This window comes from Cyprinodon tularosa, unplaced genomic scaffold (genome assembly GCF_016077235.1).
Source record: "Cyprinodon tularosa strain WSP-4 unplaced genomic scaffold, ASM1607723v1 ctg482, whole genome shotgun sequence".
In the NCBI taxonomy this organism is placed as follows: domain Eukaryota; kingdom Metazoa; phylum Chordata; class Actinopteri; order Cyprinodontiformes; family Cyprinodontidae; genus Cyprinodon; species Cyprinodon tularosa.
In genome coordinates this window covers 664,638-682,658 of record NW_024039210.1, presented here as the reverse complement: position 1 = coordinate 682,658, position 18,021 = coordinate 664,638, and the positions used below count along the sequence as shown (strand labels likewise).

The window sequence follows — 18,021 nt, the reverse complement described above, 5'->3', positions numbered from 1 at the left end:
ATCACCCAGTACTCTCTGCAGCTGACCGCTATGGATCCCTCTGCTGGTGGTGGGTCCACAGTATGGCGGACCCGGCCACCAGGCGCCTGCATGCGAGCCCCAACCCCAGACCTGGATCCAGGGTAGGGCCCCGGCTGCTCCAGACGTCACAATCTTTGATTAGACTCTCTCCATAAGGGACGTCTGAAGGTCCTTCATTTTTAAAACGTTAGTGTGTGTATACCTGTCTAGCCCTTAGAGTGAGAACCATGCTTTCATGTTCATAATCAGACTGAAGACCAGTTGTTACAAAGTGAGGACATTTTAGTGGTCCTCACATGCTACTTTGCTGACAGTTAGTTTTAGGGCTAAGGTTCAATTCGGTTAGGGTGAGGTATGCATTGCTAATGGTTACATTTAGGGTTAGCTTTGAGGTTAGGGCACAGAATAGGGTTGAAAATGACTGAAAATCAATGACAATCAACAAATGGTCCTGACTACGATGGCAAAAAGAGTGTGTGTGTGTGTGTGTGTGTGTGTGTGTGTGTGTACCTGTCTAGCCCTCTCAGTTTTCCAATTTCCCCATCAAATTGAGGCCAGTTGTTACAAAGCGAGGACATTTTGCTGGTCCTCACAAGCTATTTCGCTAATGGTTAAGATTAGGGCTAAGGTGTGAATGGGTTAGGGTGAGGTATGCAGTGGTAATGGTTAGGTTTAGGGTTAGGGCATAGAAGGAGTCAACGCATGGTCCTCATGTAGAACGGGATGTGTGTGTGTGTGTGTATGGGTGTGTGTGTCTTACCCTCTCTTCATCTTGGTGAAATCCACAGCAACCAGTCTGTAGGACATGGCCTTTTCATTCAGGTAGCGACTGTATCGCCTGATGAAGGTTGACATGTCGTAACCTGAACAGTGGAACGAGGAGGAGAAACATCGATGGTGTTTGTGTCAAACATCTTCAAACAGACTCTTCATTGCAAATCAAAGATGTAGGGAAGATGCCCTCACCTTTAACTGTCTGAATTATTCTGGTTTTCTCTCTGAAATCCTTTGAGGTTTCATCCTCTCCAAGTTTAGTGAAAACCAGCTATCAGAACCTTCGAAGGGAATGAAATCTCTTACCTTGCAGAGCACCTTTATCCAAGAAGTTGTTCAGGTTGAACAGGGTGTTTCTGGAGGCCAGGTACTGGATGAAGCGCTGAAACAAACAAGGACAAAATGGGAAGGAGCCCTTTTTAATAAATCAGCTGCATACCAATCTCTTCAGCTGCTTTGGTTATTCATTTATGGGTTTTAATGGCCAGAGTTTAACCTGACAGGCCCATGGGTGGAAAAGGAGCAGGTCCTGGATTGCTAAAAAAAGTGCTTTGGAGGATAGAAACTCCAGCATTTGATTCACTTTGGCCTCAGCATGAATGACTCGATTATACAACAATTCAGTTATTTAATTGATTTATATTTGAACTTTTAAAAGGTATTTAAATATCACGAATTAGAGCCTAAAATGATAAACGCTAAATAGAAACGAAAAATACAACTAATGAAAATCTGAGGAATGATCTTTACGCCACGAGGAAACCAGGAAACCATTTTTATCTTCTTTTATCTTATTTTCCCAGTTTTAGGTTGAATTAAAAGTTATTTTATCCAAATGCTAAATGTTTTTAGTAGAGATGCACTAATCAATTTTCAATTTTTCTCTAGTTAAAAAACATTGTAACTGCTTAGGATTTTGTTAAATTCAGATATTAAAACTGTGTTTTACATTAGCGATAGCATGATTAGCACTGTTATGGTACATTCACACCTAACATGATCTTTCTTGTGCTTTTACTCGTCTGACATGTGGCTGGCCAGCAAAAATAATTCGGACTGCGGGGAAAGGGCTCCGCTACATTACAGAGTCTGCTGGCTTTTTGGTTTCGCCTCAACATGTCGGACATGGAGTTTACAGACCAAGTCGCATTGTTTTTTTACTTTGGAAAACCAAACAAAACCATAGGAGGAGGATGGTGGTAAATCAGAGCAGCACGACAGACAGAGCATCAGAGAGAGGTATTGGCGATGGGTGGCCAGCGTCTGTTCTTGAGCCAAAGTAAGACGACAAATAATCCTTCTAGGGCTAAAATACAGCTTTTTAAAAGCCACTCAAGAAGCTCTGAAGCTTTCCCTACTTCATCCTTTAGTGCTGGTTATTCTCCATCAGCAGTGTGTCGCAGTGAGCTTGTCACAGATAAATTATTGATTAATGCCCAATACTGAAGAGTGGTCTGCGCTATTTTATTCCACGCCACAACGCAAGAGGGACAATCACGGACTAGCTGTGGGTCTAGATACGGCCGAGGCGGTGAGGAAGTGGGGGCAAGTTTGTGCGACAACGGTGGAACATGAGGGCGAAAAAGAGCGGGGATCCATGTGGAAAAAGGGTCCCAGCGTTCTCGCGTAACTCACTCTTCTAGCTGGTCTATTTTCAGGAGTCATTTTCCTCATTGGTGATCATACAAATAGAACAAGCTGCTAAGGTACCAAACAGGAAATACGCATAGTGTTGAGTGGATGTAGATTTGACCAATCAGATGCCTGCTGTCTGCGGTCACCTACAATTTTGGAGAGGTGCACCAGAGTGTCTGCGGAAGGGGCGGGGCACATTTGTGTTAGTGCGACATGAGAAGACGACCTGGTTTCTGAGTATAAATCAGCCTTATATCAACATTATTTTCTCCACCTTCTTAAGCTTTGGTCCCATAGATCACAGCCACTTCAAGTCCCTCGTTGGTTTTAATGTCTCAAAAGTGAACAACAGTTAAGATCCTTCAATTGCTGGGAATTTCACTACGTGGCAGGGATGTTGGCGCTCTCTTTTCAGTGAATTTGCGGCCTTCACATCGCTCTGCCTCGTAGCTCTACAGCCTCTTCAATAGGGACGAGGAGTACATTTTTTCTTTCAGCAGCGAAATTCGCTCTTAGGTGTGAACTTATCTTAAAAAGTTACCAACTATGTATGCAAACATTTCCTGCAGAATTAAGACCCAGTGTTATCACCAATAAAAGACAGACGTACAAAGAAAACATGAAGGCTAAGGCAATACTTTGGGATAGTGTTCCTGTTAAACCCTAAAGCAGGCGCCTGGATGATCAGCACGAATGGCTGCACAGATATTACTTTCTTCCAACTTCTCTCCTCCTTTTTGGATCCTCTTTAGACGCTGCTATGATGCTGAAATTGTCTAACTTTCTGAGAACTTTCAAACTTAAAATGTTCCCTTCAGCACAAAAACCGAGAAAACAAATTGGCCCTGATGTGTGGGAGTTTCCACAGGGCCGGACCAAGGCCAGCAGTAGTCATGCTGAAGATTGTTCAAATGCAGTCAGTCAAATTCCTGGAGCACCTCAAAGCTTTTCGTGAAAGGAAAATAAATACTAAAAAGCAACAAGCTACAAAGCTCTATAACAGCTCTATCAATCCTTTATGATAAAACCCACTGAAAGACAACTTGAATGCATCACTTGACATTTTTCAATCTCCATCTTCTCTCTACCTCCACCTAAAAACATAAACCCCGGTGGCGGATAAGGAGCCACTAAGCTCAGCAGAAGATAAAGCCGTTTCAAAGCCACCAGAATCAAAAGTGTTACAAACTTTATTACAGATCGACAGACATCTTTACCACAAACCTGTGTCATACGTTTAATTTCATCCAAATCGGTTTAGTTTTAAGGAAAGCTGCAATTAAAGAAAAAAATATTTTATGCAACATCCCCAGTTGTTTTCAATTTAAACCAGAAGTCCTTACTTGAACTTTGGAACCAAATTATCTAGACAACATCGTCCTGACTTTCTCTAATGATTAAAGCCAAGCATGCATCTTTTTCTCCATTCAACCAGACCGTCTTCTCTACATCTTCCTTCCTTCATTTACACGCCTCCGACCAGCCATTGGTTTTAATGGGAGCAATGGGAGCTCTGGCCTCAGGCTTCCAAAGAAAAAAAAAAACATCTTAAGCTTTAAGGCCGACTGCGTCCAGCTGACTTTAAATGATTTAAGAATTGCGTGTTTGCCAGTTGAAAATCTGGCAAAGAACTAGCCCTTATGGGCTGGTTGGAGGATGTAAGGAGAGTGTGTGTGCGTAAGGCTAGAAATGCTTGCGGGCATGTGTGTTGGAATCGGCTATAGAGTGACTGTTCCAAGGCCTGTGGGACTGTTTAAAGGCAGAAAGAATGGGATCTTGTTCTCCTCCTTCTACGCCCAGGCTGACTGAGGAGAGGAAAAAAGGCTGCTTTCACACGTGGAAAGCAATCCAACATTAAATACAAGAGAGATGGCTGGAGTGGAGGTTTCAACAGCTGGCTGCATAGAAAATGTTTAGTTTGGCTTCTGGTTTATGCCAATCAATAATCAACAGGGGTGATGAAACTATAGCTGTATGGATTCACAGCAGAGAGGATGTAAAATTTAAAACAACTCCATCGAAAACAAAAAGCTTTAAAACTCAAGCACATGTTTCTGATCAACTATAAATCAAGACAAGTAGCTATAAACTGGGCTAATTACTTTTATATACGGAGAAGTGGTGATATAGAGTTTAATTAGATTGCATCAAACTTGTGTTTTAAGACCATAATGAAAATGTATTACAAAAACAAAACAAAGAATTCCATATTAAACCTTACCTATGTGAAATTGGCTGCTTTGCTACAACAAATACATCTATAGGGGCCTAAAAAAGAAAATTAAAAACGATCCACTGGACTTCCAAGAAGCTGAAAAAGCTTCTTGGACGGGAAGCGAAACGTCTTCAAACTTGGAAACAAAGTCCAGTAGATCGTTTTTAATTTTCTTTTTTTGGAATGACTATGACAGAGAAACTTCACCAGCATCTACGGGGCCTCTGTGCTGCTTTACAGCAGCTACTTCTTGTATTAAATGATAAACATAAATGTTAAAATAGCAATATTAACTAAAGATAAACCGATGCTTTTTTTCTTCTGCTATTGGCATATATGTGCATGCATCTGTCCATTTGTTAGTGCATTTAATGTTGCGTAATTTGAGACTTGGAAAACATTAATGTGTAGTTGTCATCATTTAAATGGAGAAGAAGAAGAAAAGGCAGCAGATATTGGAAATCAGGCTGGTATCTATGTAATCGTCCTTCATCAATCTGTATCAGTTTATCTCCGATATCAACGGTTTGAAAAATTAACAGAAAATCATACAACCATGTTTCTATGAAGGTATGTGATATTTTTAGTTTGAATTTAATCATTAATATCAAAAGTAGAGGTGAGTATTGGCATGAGTGTTGCGATTTGATACATGTCGCGATACTTGGGTCATGATACGATATTATCACGATATTGCAGTATCACTATATATTGCCATATTTTCCCCAGCTATCAAAATCAAATGATGAGATAAAACACCAAGTGCTGTATATTTTCATCAGAAAATATTGATTAGGTATTATTATCCATGTTGTTTGGGGTTTTCTTCCACTGTGATTGCCTCAAATACAGATTTGGTGCTGCACGCACAGTTAAAGGGCTCCACAGCGCTTTCTGCCAGAGTGGGGGTGCAGAGGTAGCCCATTTCCCCATCAACGTTTTATGTAACCTTTTTTTTTTTTTAAATCGATACTAAGAAGTGAAAGATCGATATTATATTGGGCAGCGGAATATCACGATATATCACCAAAATGATTATTTCCCACACCCCTAATCAAAAGGTTGACTTCTTTTTTCCATATTAATGTAATATCATGTGAAAGTTTTAAAAGAATTTCCATCATACTTTTCCTGCAAAGCCAACTCCCTTAAAACTAAGACAACTACGATAAGCCAGTGTGGTGATAAAAACTTTTATTTTGCTTAAGCTATATGAAGCGTAGCCTAATGTAGCATTGTCTTCTCGTTCCCTGCTGGATCAAAGAAGAGTCTGTTTATTTTGTTAATCAATTATTTTACTTTTAGCATTTAATATGTTCAAGTCACAGTGGATTCATTTCATCTAGGAGAGCAAGTATTGAAATGGCTCTTAGGATGAGAGGCTTCAGCTGAAAGAAATGCAGCCATTCCATTATTGAACTCTGCCATCGGCATGCCTCTGGTGATGGAGCACTGAGTTTCTGTTACTGCTCACTGCGTCTAATGAAAGGCGCATCTTTATTGTTGTCGATCAACCTTTTTATAAGTTTGGACAGACATTGACAACTCCTCATATTTCTTTAAATCCACTCTGGTTGGTATGAATGTCCTTCAGATAAACACAAGAACCCCGCAGGCAAAGAAAACAACCTTTTTTTTTAATAGATTTTACGCTTGAAGCTAATTAACAAATGTCAAGGTGCTCCAAAGCAGAGTGCTAACAAAGAACAGGAATCTTACCCGTTTGAATACTGCATGTTTTCAGAGCAAGTTGCCATGGTGATGCTAACATTTAGCTCAAATCACGACTCTGCCCAGATCGTGCTTTTACTAAGACACTTACATGGCTGTAGGCTCTGTATTGTTGCTTGTTAAATTGCTGTCAAATTGCAGGTTTTCTAAAAAAATCGACAAATGGGTTCAGCTTTTAAACTGCCTCACAGCAGCATCTGCTAATGCGCTTTGACTATTACAAGATTAGTGTGTCAGGGTGAACCCCAGTAAGGACACGGAAGCTTAAGGAAGATGGTATCAGATAAAAAAAGAAGGGTTGGAAATATTTAGAAGAAAAGCTCAGGCTTCACAAGTTGCCATTTTCTGCTTCTTGTGTGCCGACTGTTCCCTTCCTCATCAAAATCTCCATCTAACAAGAATCTGCGCTTCTCCCTGAGCAGAGCGCACGAAAGGCGGAGGCACTGGGAACGCACACACAACGCATGGATGTGGTTAAAAAGGAGAAAATCTATAAAGGAGCAGGGAGATGTGGAGGGAAACACAGAGGGAGACTGAGAAACCCGCTGAGCCCCAGATTATTCAGCAAAGGATGAGAAGACGTACTTCTGAGAGGAGATTCAGATTTGTGAGAAAAGGGTCTGAGAATAGAAGGGGAGCCAAAGCAGGAGACAAAAACAAGATGTACCGAGTCCTCGGGGTGAGGAGGCTGGGGGAGAAGGAGAAACAGGTCGGCTCGGCTTGTAAAATAATTCATGTTAGCATATTGGAGAACAAGCTCATGCATTATGGATGCATGAAGAAGCCTCGACTGTGGAAAAAAGCTACACATACAGCAGTGCTACGAACATCCAACTTTGACCTAGTCTACTTCTCACTCTACCTCTGTTGGTTTTCAACTCCATCCAACTGATTTAAACCCAGACAAGTTGGCAGCCATCATAGAAACTAACTCCAATTGTCAAAGATTATGATGAGAGGAGGCCAACATTATTTCAGAACAGACGGTTACAGAGCTAAACAAATGAATCTAAAGTGAAGCATTCAAATCTGGAAATAAATGTTTCAGCTGGTTTCTGCTTTAGGCTGAATGTTTTCTGCCTGACAATGTCACACCAGTGGTTGCTTAGAGTGATGGTCTGACCTGAAAAGATAGAGATGAAAGATTAACAGACCATGTTTAATCTCCAGTAGTTGTAATGGTTTGATCTGCTGATAAAGATTGATCGATTTCTGATTAACCAGGACATTTAAATCAACATTATTGACTATGTTTTGCTCCAGCTGGAGGTCAGTTCAAACTCATTTGTATTCTAAGCACGCATTAAAGGAAATATTCAGAAGATCCATATTCAGAATTCAAGCTTCTGAAAATACCTGAAATATGAAATTATTACATACTGCTCAATAAATGATAAGTGTTTTTAACTAAGAGCAATTTCATTTGAATGTGTTTTACCGGAGACATCCATGGCACTACTGCCACCTACTAAGTCCCAGTGCTGTATCTGGGACTTGCTATCTCTATAGACTAGCTATCCCTTATGCTGCTATAGGTTTAGACTTCTGGAGGACATAGGGACCACTATTTCATCACTATCACTATTCTTCTAACCCTAACCTGGGATGAAATTTTCTTCAGACGGCTCAGCTCTGATAAGCATACAGTGAGAACGTTCGCAAGCAAGTTTGGTTGTGGCCGGTTTCTCGGAAGCATCTTGCTAATCAGTTAGCAACTTAGTGCTAGTAGGCCATCAATGGGAAATTACATTGGGACCAAGTAGCACTAAATTGGTGACTTAGAAACGACGCTGTCAAGGAATGCTATGGACAGCAGAAGCTTGAGTCCTTGCCTCGCAGCGGTGATAGTTCTGTTAGCTCTACGCCTGCCGAAGACACAGACGTCCATCCCCGTGAACACGGGGACGGAACTCAATGGTAAAGTAAATGATTCTTATTTCTTATTTCAACCATTGCGTATATCAGCAGCAACATATGAATCAAGATGCTATGATTGAAAAATGTAGATTGACAGATGACCGTTGACATACGATTGGCCGAATTTAGGTGTACAAGCTGATGTATGACTAACTGACTTGCCTAAGATAAGAAAAAAATTATTTAGACAGGATATTTTTTTTTTAAATAGAAATTTTCTAAATTCATACGTTTTGGGTCAATATGGTCTAATAAAGAGTACATCTATATACATGATTAAGCCTGAATTATTTGAAATTTAAATAGGACTTCTGTACGACTTTAAGTTACATCCACATGGAGATGAATAATGTAAGTGCACAGGTAGAAGGTAGATGTAAATGTGAATCTGCCTCAAATGACATTGTAACAGTTATACCAGTTGGTGGGGTGGTACTGCTGCTACAGAGGTAAAGGTGGTAGAAGAAGAAGAAGGGAAGGCACAGTCAGTAAATTAAGTGTAGGGTATCCAGACAGAAGAACCACATGGGGTGGCTTTAACCCAGCTTATTTCCAACCACTCTGGCTGAACGGGACCTGTCAGGCCAAGATGATCTGATAGTAATCAAATATATTGGAAACAGGCTTTGTCTAAAAGGCGCCTCAGAGGTGAAACGGTGACAACTTCAACCCTTCATCTAGTGTCAGCTTCAACATCATCCAACATCGCATGCAGAGCATGTTTCCATCTTGATGGGAAGTGCATTTATAGGGAACACATGATCGTATTTAGCGAGCAGTTAGCATCAACACCTAAATAATTCACTTGTGTAACTACAAGGAGACAGCATTGAACTATGTTGCCTTCCAGCTAAAGTGAAGCAACTGAACTGCAAGTGTTGCCTCGAGGATGCCCAGCTATACTGTACACGCCATTTTGACTTGTGGATACTTTAGTGTCTGTCTCCTGCACTTGTACTGCTAAAAATGGCAGTTTGTAAATATTTACAGGAGGATTGAGGTACCTTATCAATTGATGTATATAAAGGATTATGCTTATGAAGTGAGTCAGAAGTTGGAGTTTTAGGTACAGTTGAAAATATCGGCCTTGAGATCAGCTTTGTGCAGCAAACCCACTTACAAACTCTTTAACAAGGGTTAGAAAAATAAGCTGCAAGAACAGAACAGACGGTGTGGTCGGTTTTAATAATATGACTTTTTAGTTGTATTTAATAGCTATTTTACAGTTTTTGGGGTAAACCACGCAGATGAAAAAGAAAATTAATTCCATGGGTTTGAGAGAAAAATCCTTATCACGTCTAATTTGAAAATGGTCTCCAGACGACGCTCTAAATCATGGTAAGAGTCGTTCTTTCTTCTGGCCTGGTTCCTATTAAGGAGTTCTGTCTGTAGTGCCTGAGACAGAGCAGGCGTCCATCAAGAACCAGTTAAGTTAAGTTACCACTTTTTTAAATCAGTCATTTACATTTGTGAGAATTTATAATACAACTTGAATTCGTATGGTCAAATAAAAGCAAGGTAAGCCTTGTGGCAAACTGGGAAGCTCTTGAATAAGTAGACACTCTGCTTTCAGTCACATCTCAGTGTTTATCCTCCTTTTTTAATATAATGCCTTATTTAAGTTAAAATGTACTTTTTTTCAATATAGAAAAGCAATCAGAGCGCAGGCCTATGCGAAGGAGCAAATTTTGCCCCATATTGTGACTTACAACTATAGCTAATCTCTTACATGGTCTGGATCATTACCGAATGTAAATGAATTGTTTGTCAGCATGAGGCGCAGCTTTGCTCACATTTCCTTCAAATACTTTAATACATTTATTTTTAAGGCACAGCGTGTTCCTGTAGCCTCTGATGTTTGTCAGAAAAACTCATACAAACTCAACTAAAACACATAACCTCCTAGGAAAAGGAAAGAATCAAATGCTAAAAGAGGAAGCACATTCTAAATCTTAAGTCCAAAATCTCCCTAAAATCTTACTAAATTCAGGAACTTTTTCGTCTCTGCTTGCTTTAGATAAAACCAAAGAAAACAAATCAAAGTCGTACGTGAACATGAGTGTACCCTGCTAACGTCACGTTAGATAATAACAGGGAAGTGCAAACAGTCCCTGCTCCGCTCTCTTTGGACCGCTGTGTACGCAGAGTCAATGAACAACCGCCAGCACAGGAATTATTGATCTTGGATGAGATAGTCTCTCTCTCTGCTTTCTAAGCCCAGAAGTTATGAGATTCACTGCGTTGGTTAACAATACTTCAGCGGAAAGAAGGCAGTCTGTTATGTTAGAGGGCTAAAAATAAACCCTGTTAACAAATTAAAGGAGACAAAACAAAAAGGGATCTGTTTACATGGGATGGGGGTGCGTCAGGAAGACAGACTCATGTCCAAATAGGGGTCAGAGAGTCCGCAGGCAAATTATTTTTGTCAGCAGACCAAACAGTAGAGGGATTATTGCAGAAATAGTCAGATTCTAGCGTAACACTTCCAAGTGAAGGGTGATGACTAACATCAAAAGAATGAGTCGTGATGAAGCTCTGCTGAATAAAACCAGCCCTTCAGCAAACACACTCAACCGTATTCATACGGGCAAGGCCGCAGGTATGCAACAAGGTAAAACCCGATGTGTGCGTACAAGGCTGCTTTTTAACTGGTCTAAATCCAGCCTGTGATTGTTCCGCCTCCTAACCCCCCCTCCTCCCTATCGTTTCTCCCTCTCTTACGCAATCAACCGTTTAGTTTCTGAATCCAATCAAAGTGTGAAGGAAGCCGTTGCAATGGGAAGCTGGATGGGTGTTGAGGACAATAGGATTAAATATTCAGGTCTATATTTAAACATTTAGGAGTACGCACAGGCTGCAGCAAAAGCTTTTCATGTGTGGGTCTGAGCCCAGAAGGTGTCGAGGCTTTAAGTGAGTAGGCTGCTGCTCTCCAGGGAATAGCTGCATCCAGCTGGTGAATGAATCCGTCTGCAGGATCAGGGAGGCAGGCAACCAACATTGAAGTCATTTCAAACCATTACACATTGTTTCTTCTGTCCCAATCCAGTTGTAATTGTGCAACATCATGAGCCTTATGTTTACCTGAAAACAAACTACTTCTATCAGAGATCCAAGAAGTAAAACAGTTTTTTTATTTTTTTATCAAGAGCCAATCTCATGTACTGGAGCTTAGGTTTATTTAAACAAGACATTAACCTGTTTATGGCATCAAGGCGAAACACAGATTTAAAGAGTTATGGTTCAACACTCCAAATAACCATCCCCATAGTTTTAAGACTATTTTCATTAAGGTCAGAGAATCTGATGAGAATCCAGAGTTCAACTCGTACAGTACCATTAATAAGTAGGAAAAGTACTATTAACTGGTATTAAAAGGAATAAACAGGAATTATCCTGGAATTGAAAGTATTAGAGGAGGACGACTGATTATGTCAAAGTATTTAAACGATCACATCTTCACTGTTAACTGCAGAGATGCAGAGTTCATGCGTCCAACCGGCACTGTATTTACTACAAGCACAACAGCGTTCAGCCAACACATTTAAAATGTCGACCAAAACTAGCTTTCATAAGACTGGTAAAATATATCAGTGTCAAACCATCCCAAACGGTCCCACTATTTTGCCAAAATTATCTTACATATTTCTGTCAAGTCAAATCAACCAACTAGAATGCTTTATTAATGCCTCCAAGCGGTAAAATGTTTACTATAGTGCTGCAACTAAGGATTTGTTTTGCAATTCGATTAATCTCTCAATTGTTTTTGTGATTAATAGATTAGTAATCGGATAGCCACATGTTCCTAAAGGAAGATTTTTTTTATTAAATCAAACCAGGTGAAACTAAACCTTTTTTCACTTCAGGAGTTCTGGATAGAGCATGATGACAGATTTTTTATCTGAAATGCAGAATTTCTACTTTTTTTTTATCTTGGCTTTATTGCTGCTCTATTTGGATTGCTCTGCAGCTAAAGCCATTTTTTAGAGACTCTACACTCCATTTAACAATTAACTGATTACTAAATTAATAATTTTACTTTATGATCTCACACTAGAGAAATTCATTCTCTGCATTTTAACTCATCCCCTCTGGGGAGCAATGGGCTGCTATCGTGTGGTGCCTGGGGAGCAGCGTGGGGTTAAGGGTCTTGCTTGTAGACCCTGAGTAGCAGTCTGTTGGAGTGGGGCTCAAACTCAAAACCTCAGGATTCCAAGCTCTATGCCCTAACCACTAGTCCGCCAATCAAATTAGTTGATGATCTGCAAAGCATGAGTAAGCAGGGTAATCCCACCTACTTTAGCTGATCCTACCTACCTTACCTGATCCTATGGGGTTATTGTTGCAACATCTGTGTAGCACACTTGGACATTTAAAACTCAGTACCATATGAGCAATTCACCTACCTTACCTTAACCCGTACCTAACCTTACCTACCTTACCTAAACCTACCTACATAACCCTATCTACCCTACCTAACCTTACCTAACCCTCCCTACCTTACCCTATGTACACCTACCTTACCCACCCTTACTTACCTACCTACCTTACCTCACACACCTACTTGCCTCACCAAACCCTACCTACCTACCTTACCTGATCCTATGGGGTTATTGTTGTAACATCTGTGTAGCACACTTCGACATTTAAAACTCAGTACCATATGAGCAATTCACCTACCTTACCTTAACCCGTACCTAACCCTACCTACCTACATAACCCTATCTACCCTACCTAACCCTGCCTACCTTACCCTATGTACACCTACCTTACCCACCCTTACTTACCTACCTACCTTACTTCACACCTATACTTGCCTTACCAAACCCTACCTACCTACCTTACCTACCCTACCTACCCTTACTTACATACCTACCTTACCTCACACACCTACTTGCCTTACCAAACCCTGCCTACCTACCTTACCTACCCTACCTACCTTACCTCACACACCTACTTGCCTTACCAAACCCTACCTACCTACCTTACTTACCTACCTATCTTACCTAAACCTACCTACTTTAACTGATCCTACCTACCTTATCTACCATCCATATATCCATCCATCCATCCTCAAATACAGTTACACATTCAAAACGTTTCATTAAACCAGCAGTTCTATACGTCATAGTCTCTAAAACGCCACAACTTGGACATTTTTACACTTTACAGAAATGCATGTCTTTCATTAAATTCTATATTTAGCAGTGGTGAATCTCACTCCTCACTCAATACAGTCACTGCATTCTAGTACAAGTGTGATTTTTACATCCTCATGCCTTGTACCCTCAGCCTTCGTTCTGTATAATTAACCCAAAGGCAATAAAGCAACAACTGCCAGCCTTTGTGAATTAAAAGCACGCTGGCAAAGCTACGGCGACATCTTTTCCTTGCACCTCATCAGGATGTGATGTTGCATTACAGCTATTCACTGGCTTTAGTGTTTAAAAGTTGGCTATATGTAGTAACATTCATCTGTTTACTCTCGAAGGCAGCTTTTACTCTCATTACTCACTCCGGCCCTGTTATGGTATAAAATCATCATTGAATGTTGTTATAAGTCAATCGGTCCTTCCTTAGCAATTTGTGCTGCTTCCTGAATTAGAACATTTATAAATACATACTTTTTTTTCTGTAATCAATCTGTCTAATTTAATCTGCAATATCAGCACTGAGTGAGTCTTTCAGTAAAGCCTAAACTTCCAACATTTAAAGAAAACAATATTGCTTTGTGAGGTTAATGTTATGTACAGTAATAAAACCCATGCAGATATTAAATCTGTTCATACCTGGTTCAACTCTATTGCTTTTGAAGAATTATTTGTTTTTTAACAGCCATATAAAATACAAGCCAGTGTAATTGCCACATCTCATATAATTTCAGTGGCATTCTAGTGTTTTCAAGCATTTAATGGAGGACCACTGGTGAGAAAGGCAATTAATACATACTGGTTCGCACCAGATGAGGAACCACTTCACTGGCTCATGATTGAAACAGCCGTACATGTTTGAGCCCTTGCCTCACAACGCTGCCAGTTCTCTTAGCTCTACGCCTGCTGAAGACACAGACGTCCATCCCCGTGAAGCTGCGACATATGAAATCAAGATGCTATGACCAAAAAATCTGATTGACAGATGACCCTTGATATATGATTGGCTGAATTTAGGTGTTCAAGCTGACGTACAACTAACTGGCCTGCATAAAGTGACGAAAAAAACAACACCACAGATTTTAAGAAAGGATTTTTTTTTTTTTTTAAATAGAAATTTTCTCACTTTCGGGACAAAATTGTCTGATATAGGGTAGGGTACATTTATATACATGTTTAAGCCAAAATGATTTGACATTTAAATATGATTTACCTACAACATTAACCCTAGTTTAACCCTTCCTGACCAAACCTGTGGTCGTCTCCAGCTGGTCTACAGGTGAAGAGTGAAACTTGTATTGCTGGCTGGGAATGAGCAAGGAGGCAGCAGTTGCTTGGCTCCCACAGATGCAATAGGCCGAATGGCGCTGAGCTGCGAGGGCCGCCCAATGCTGCTGGCGGTTTTCATTTTTAATTAAGTTTTTGTATGTCTGAAAGCTGAGAACTTTTCTATGGAAAGGCCACTCAGTTGTCCCTCAACCTGTAGCTACCAGTATGTAACCAGTTCTTCTAATATAATGAAAAGGCACTGGGTTTGAGAACCCAAACAATGTGGTCATAAAGATACATTTACAGCTGAAGCTCAGTTGTTTTTAATATTTTTTAGTACCACAAACTTTTCATTACAACTGCAAATATAAATCATGTTTAACATGATAAAGCTGGCAGGATGAGGTGAAAAAATGCTTCTCTGCGACTAATTTCTGTATGCAAAAGAAATCAAAACAATACTTAATTGTTTAATGTTAATGCTCACATCTAAAGTTTGGTCTAGGGATGCAGCTAATGATTATTTTGCTAAATGATTAATCTTTTGATTATTTTCCGATTAATCAGTAATCGGAAAATAATCAGATAGATAAATGTTCCTTAAAGAAATTACACCAGTTGAAACCAAAACTTTTCCACTCGAGGAGTTCTGCACAGAACATATTGAGAGCTAAAGGCATGTTCTAGTCTCTATACTCCATTTGACGATCAATTGATTACCAAATTTGTTACCGATTATTTCATTAATCATGATTAATCGGATTAATTGTTTCAGCCATAGTTTGGTCCGATCAAAATGCTATCAAAATATCATTTCTTACGAGTTACTCTCTTTTCAGTACATTTCATCTTCTTATGCTGAACACAATAAGTACATTAAACATGTTACAGTCAATGTGCCCTTTAAGAACTCCATAGCAATAATGAAAATGATTCATGGTGTTTAAATATACAACATCAATGGATTCAGCTGCTTTCAAAGAAGACAGAGATTTAAAGATATGCGAGTGAATCATAATGTGGAAAATGAGCTTTGTTTTAATAATTACTTTGTGGTTCTCTACAACCGTACCAAAAACATGACTGCTTTTAATAATTAACCACTGAATTTCTACAGTGGCAAAGAAGATTTTAAAAGTTTTAGGTTCAATTATGGATACAAGTGGCCCCCGCAGAGCTAATTAGTGTCTCTTCAATTAGACCCGACACTTGAGGACAGCTTTGTAGAGCAACATATCTCACAGTAAGAGTCTAAAATATAAAAAATAAAATAAAAATAAAACATGAAAGAAGAGGACCTTAAGCGAAAAAGACCAGCGGTTCTGAGGTGGGATTTATAGTGTTCTCTATATGACTGGAAGTATTTCCCATTCTGTGGATGAGTCCAAGCATCATTACTAGTTCACTGGCAGCACCGGCCCCCCCGCCTGCCACAGCAGGGAGCGCAGTGAGCGAAGGGAAGATATGGAAAATATTAAACAGTGAGAATGTTTCCTTTCAAAGATTGCAGGATAAGTGAGAGGTGTTTGAAAAAGACAAACTGATAAAACCCTGAGGGATTCAGAAACAAAAATGACTATTAAGTCATGTCTAAGGTACACAAAAAAGCGGGCTGCAATTTCCCCATGATGCTCAAAAGGTAATGGAATCAATCACAGGTTTTCCAGGGATGTAAAAAAGTTTGCTAATCTGAAGAGACATTTGCAATATGGTGCAATCATCTACCTGAAATCACTACAATCAACTGTTTTTATTGGAAACTGAGAACTTTGAAGCACAAAAACACGACTCTAAGCAAACAAGCTCCTCTGTCAAGCTCTGTGTGATGGATTGGCGGTTGGACAATAAAAGGGGATTAATTCAGTACATAAAAGATTCATTCCTCACGGAAATGGTTTACATCTTTGGAAAAAACGCAACATTCATCTGGATTTCATGTGATTTAACACACAGGGAAGTATGGTTGTAGAGGTGAGTAATAATTACTTTTTTAAAGCAGTTAGCCTATTTGGATTCACCCTAAAGTCTATGATTAATATCTAACTTTTCAAGACTCTGACTAAAAAGAAAAGGCCTATAGCTGTACAAGCCTCTTAATGTGGAGGTGAACTACAGTAATGTCGCCTTACAGTCTGTTTTGGAAATATGCTTTCCATATGGAACAAGAAGGCTGGTGAGACTTAGAGGGAGGAGCTATGGCGCTAAATGTACGATAACCACAGACAGAAACCGATTAGAGGAAGCAAAGGACATGTGACTGGGGTGGATGTTCATCCTCCAGCAGGATCTCAAACTGAACGGCACCACATTGGAATGGTTTAGATCACAAGTATTAAACTCCAGTCCTCAAGGGTTGGTCTGCTGCAACTTCTAAATGCGTCTCCACTTCAGCACACCGGAGTCAATAATTAGGTCATTAGCAGGACTTTGGAGAACGCTCAGCATACTGATGAGCTTTTTCAACCATTTGATTCAGGTGTGTTGGACCAGGAACAAATCTAACGCTAATCGATTAAAACAGGGTTGGTCCTCAGTTTCTCTTAATGTCTATTCAAAGTTTTACCAGCAATCTTTATGGACAGCAGTACATTTTGAAACTTAAAATGTCCAACATGTAAAGCTGGCTTCAAGTAACTTTCTAAAACTAAACTTGCTGACCCGTTATGATGTTTATGTTCTAATTAATTTCTCCAGATTTTAGCCATATTTTGGACATGCCAGAATATCCAACAGAAATATTCTGTTTCTCATGTGGAGATAGCAACAAGGCATATTGGGATGTTTGCAAACTCCCGGACTGGGTTTAACATCCCAGATTTATATAAAAATCTATTAATCTATCAGTACGGCACAATTAAAGTCTAAAACCTGTGGCGAGACCTGAAAACTATGGTTTAAATTACATAAAAATGATCTCCCTTACCTGGGACTGTTTGAAAGGGGGCAGATTTCAGTCTTAGAACTCAACCAACCTTGTAGACAAAGCACAAAGGAGCTGCAGCAGTCCTGCAGTTATAAATGTTTCTGTGAAGCATTGATTTGTCTGGTTTGAATAAAATCAAGTCTACATGTTCCATATTTGTTTGTAAATTAGAAAATAATAAAATTCAGTGTAAATTCAAAGTAATTTTTTCTCTACACATTATGCACAACTTTGTGCTTTAAAATTCAAATAAGATAAAAAAAAAATGTTTGTAAAAAAACTTTGTCAATGAACGGTTTATTAGATTTAAATTTGTTTCATCCGATTAATAACATTGGGTTATAAGTTATTTCTTTCATTGTTGTAATTTTACCCCCATCCATGGGAGG

The 18,021-nt window shown here is 39.6% G+C and overlaps 1 protein-coding gene across 1 annotated transcript in view; it reads right to left on the bottom strand.

Moving 5' to 3' along the window:
* si:ch211-200p22.4 (phosphatidylinositol-binding clathrin assembly protein) overlaps window positions 1–18,021 on the bottom strand; it is a 143,028-nt gene that overhangs the window by 69,164 nt on the left and 55,843 nt on the right. Inside the window, exons 3-4 of the mRNA XM_038302106.1 lie at window positions 1,102–1,177; window positions 782–884 (exon numbers count right to left, since the gene is read on the bottom strand). Coding sequence (XP_038158034.1) covers window positions 782–884; window positions 1,102–1,177 — 179 coding nt within the window. The remainder of the gene's footprint in view (window positions 1–781; window positions 885–1,101; window positions 1,178–18,021) is intronic.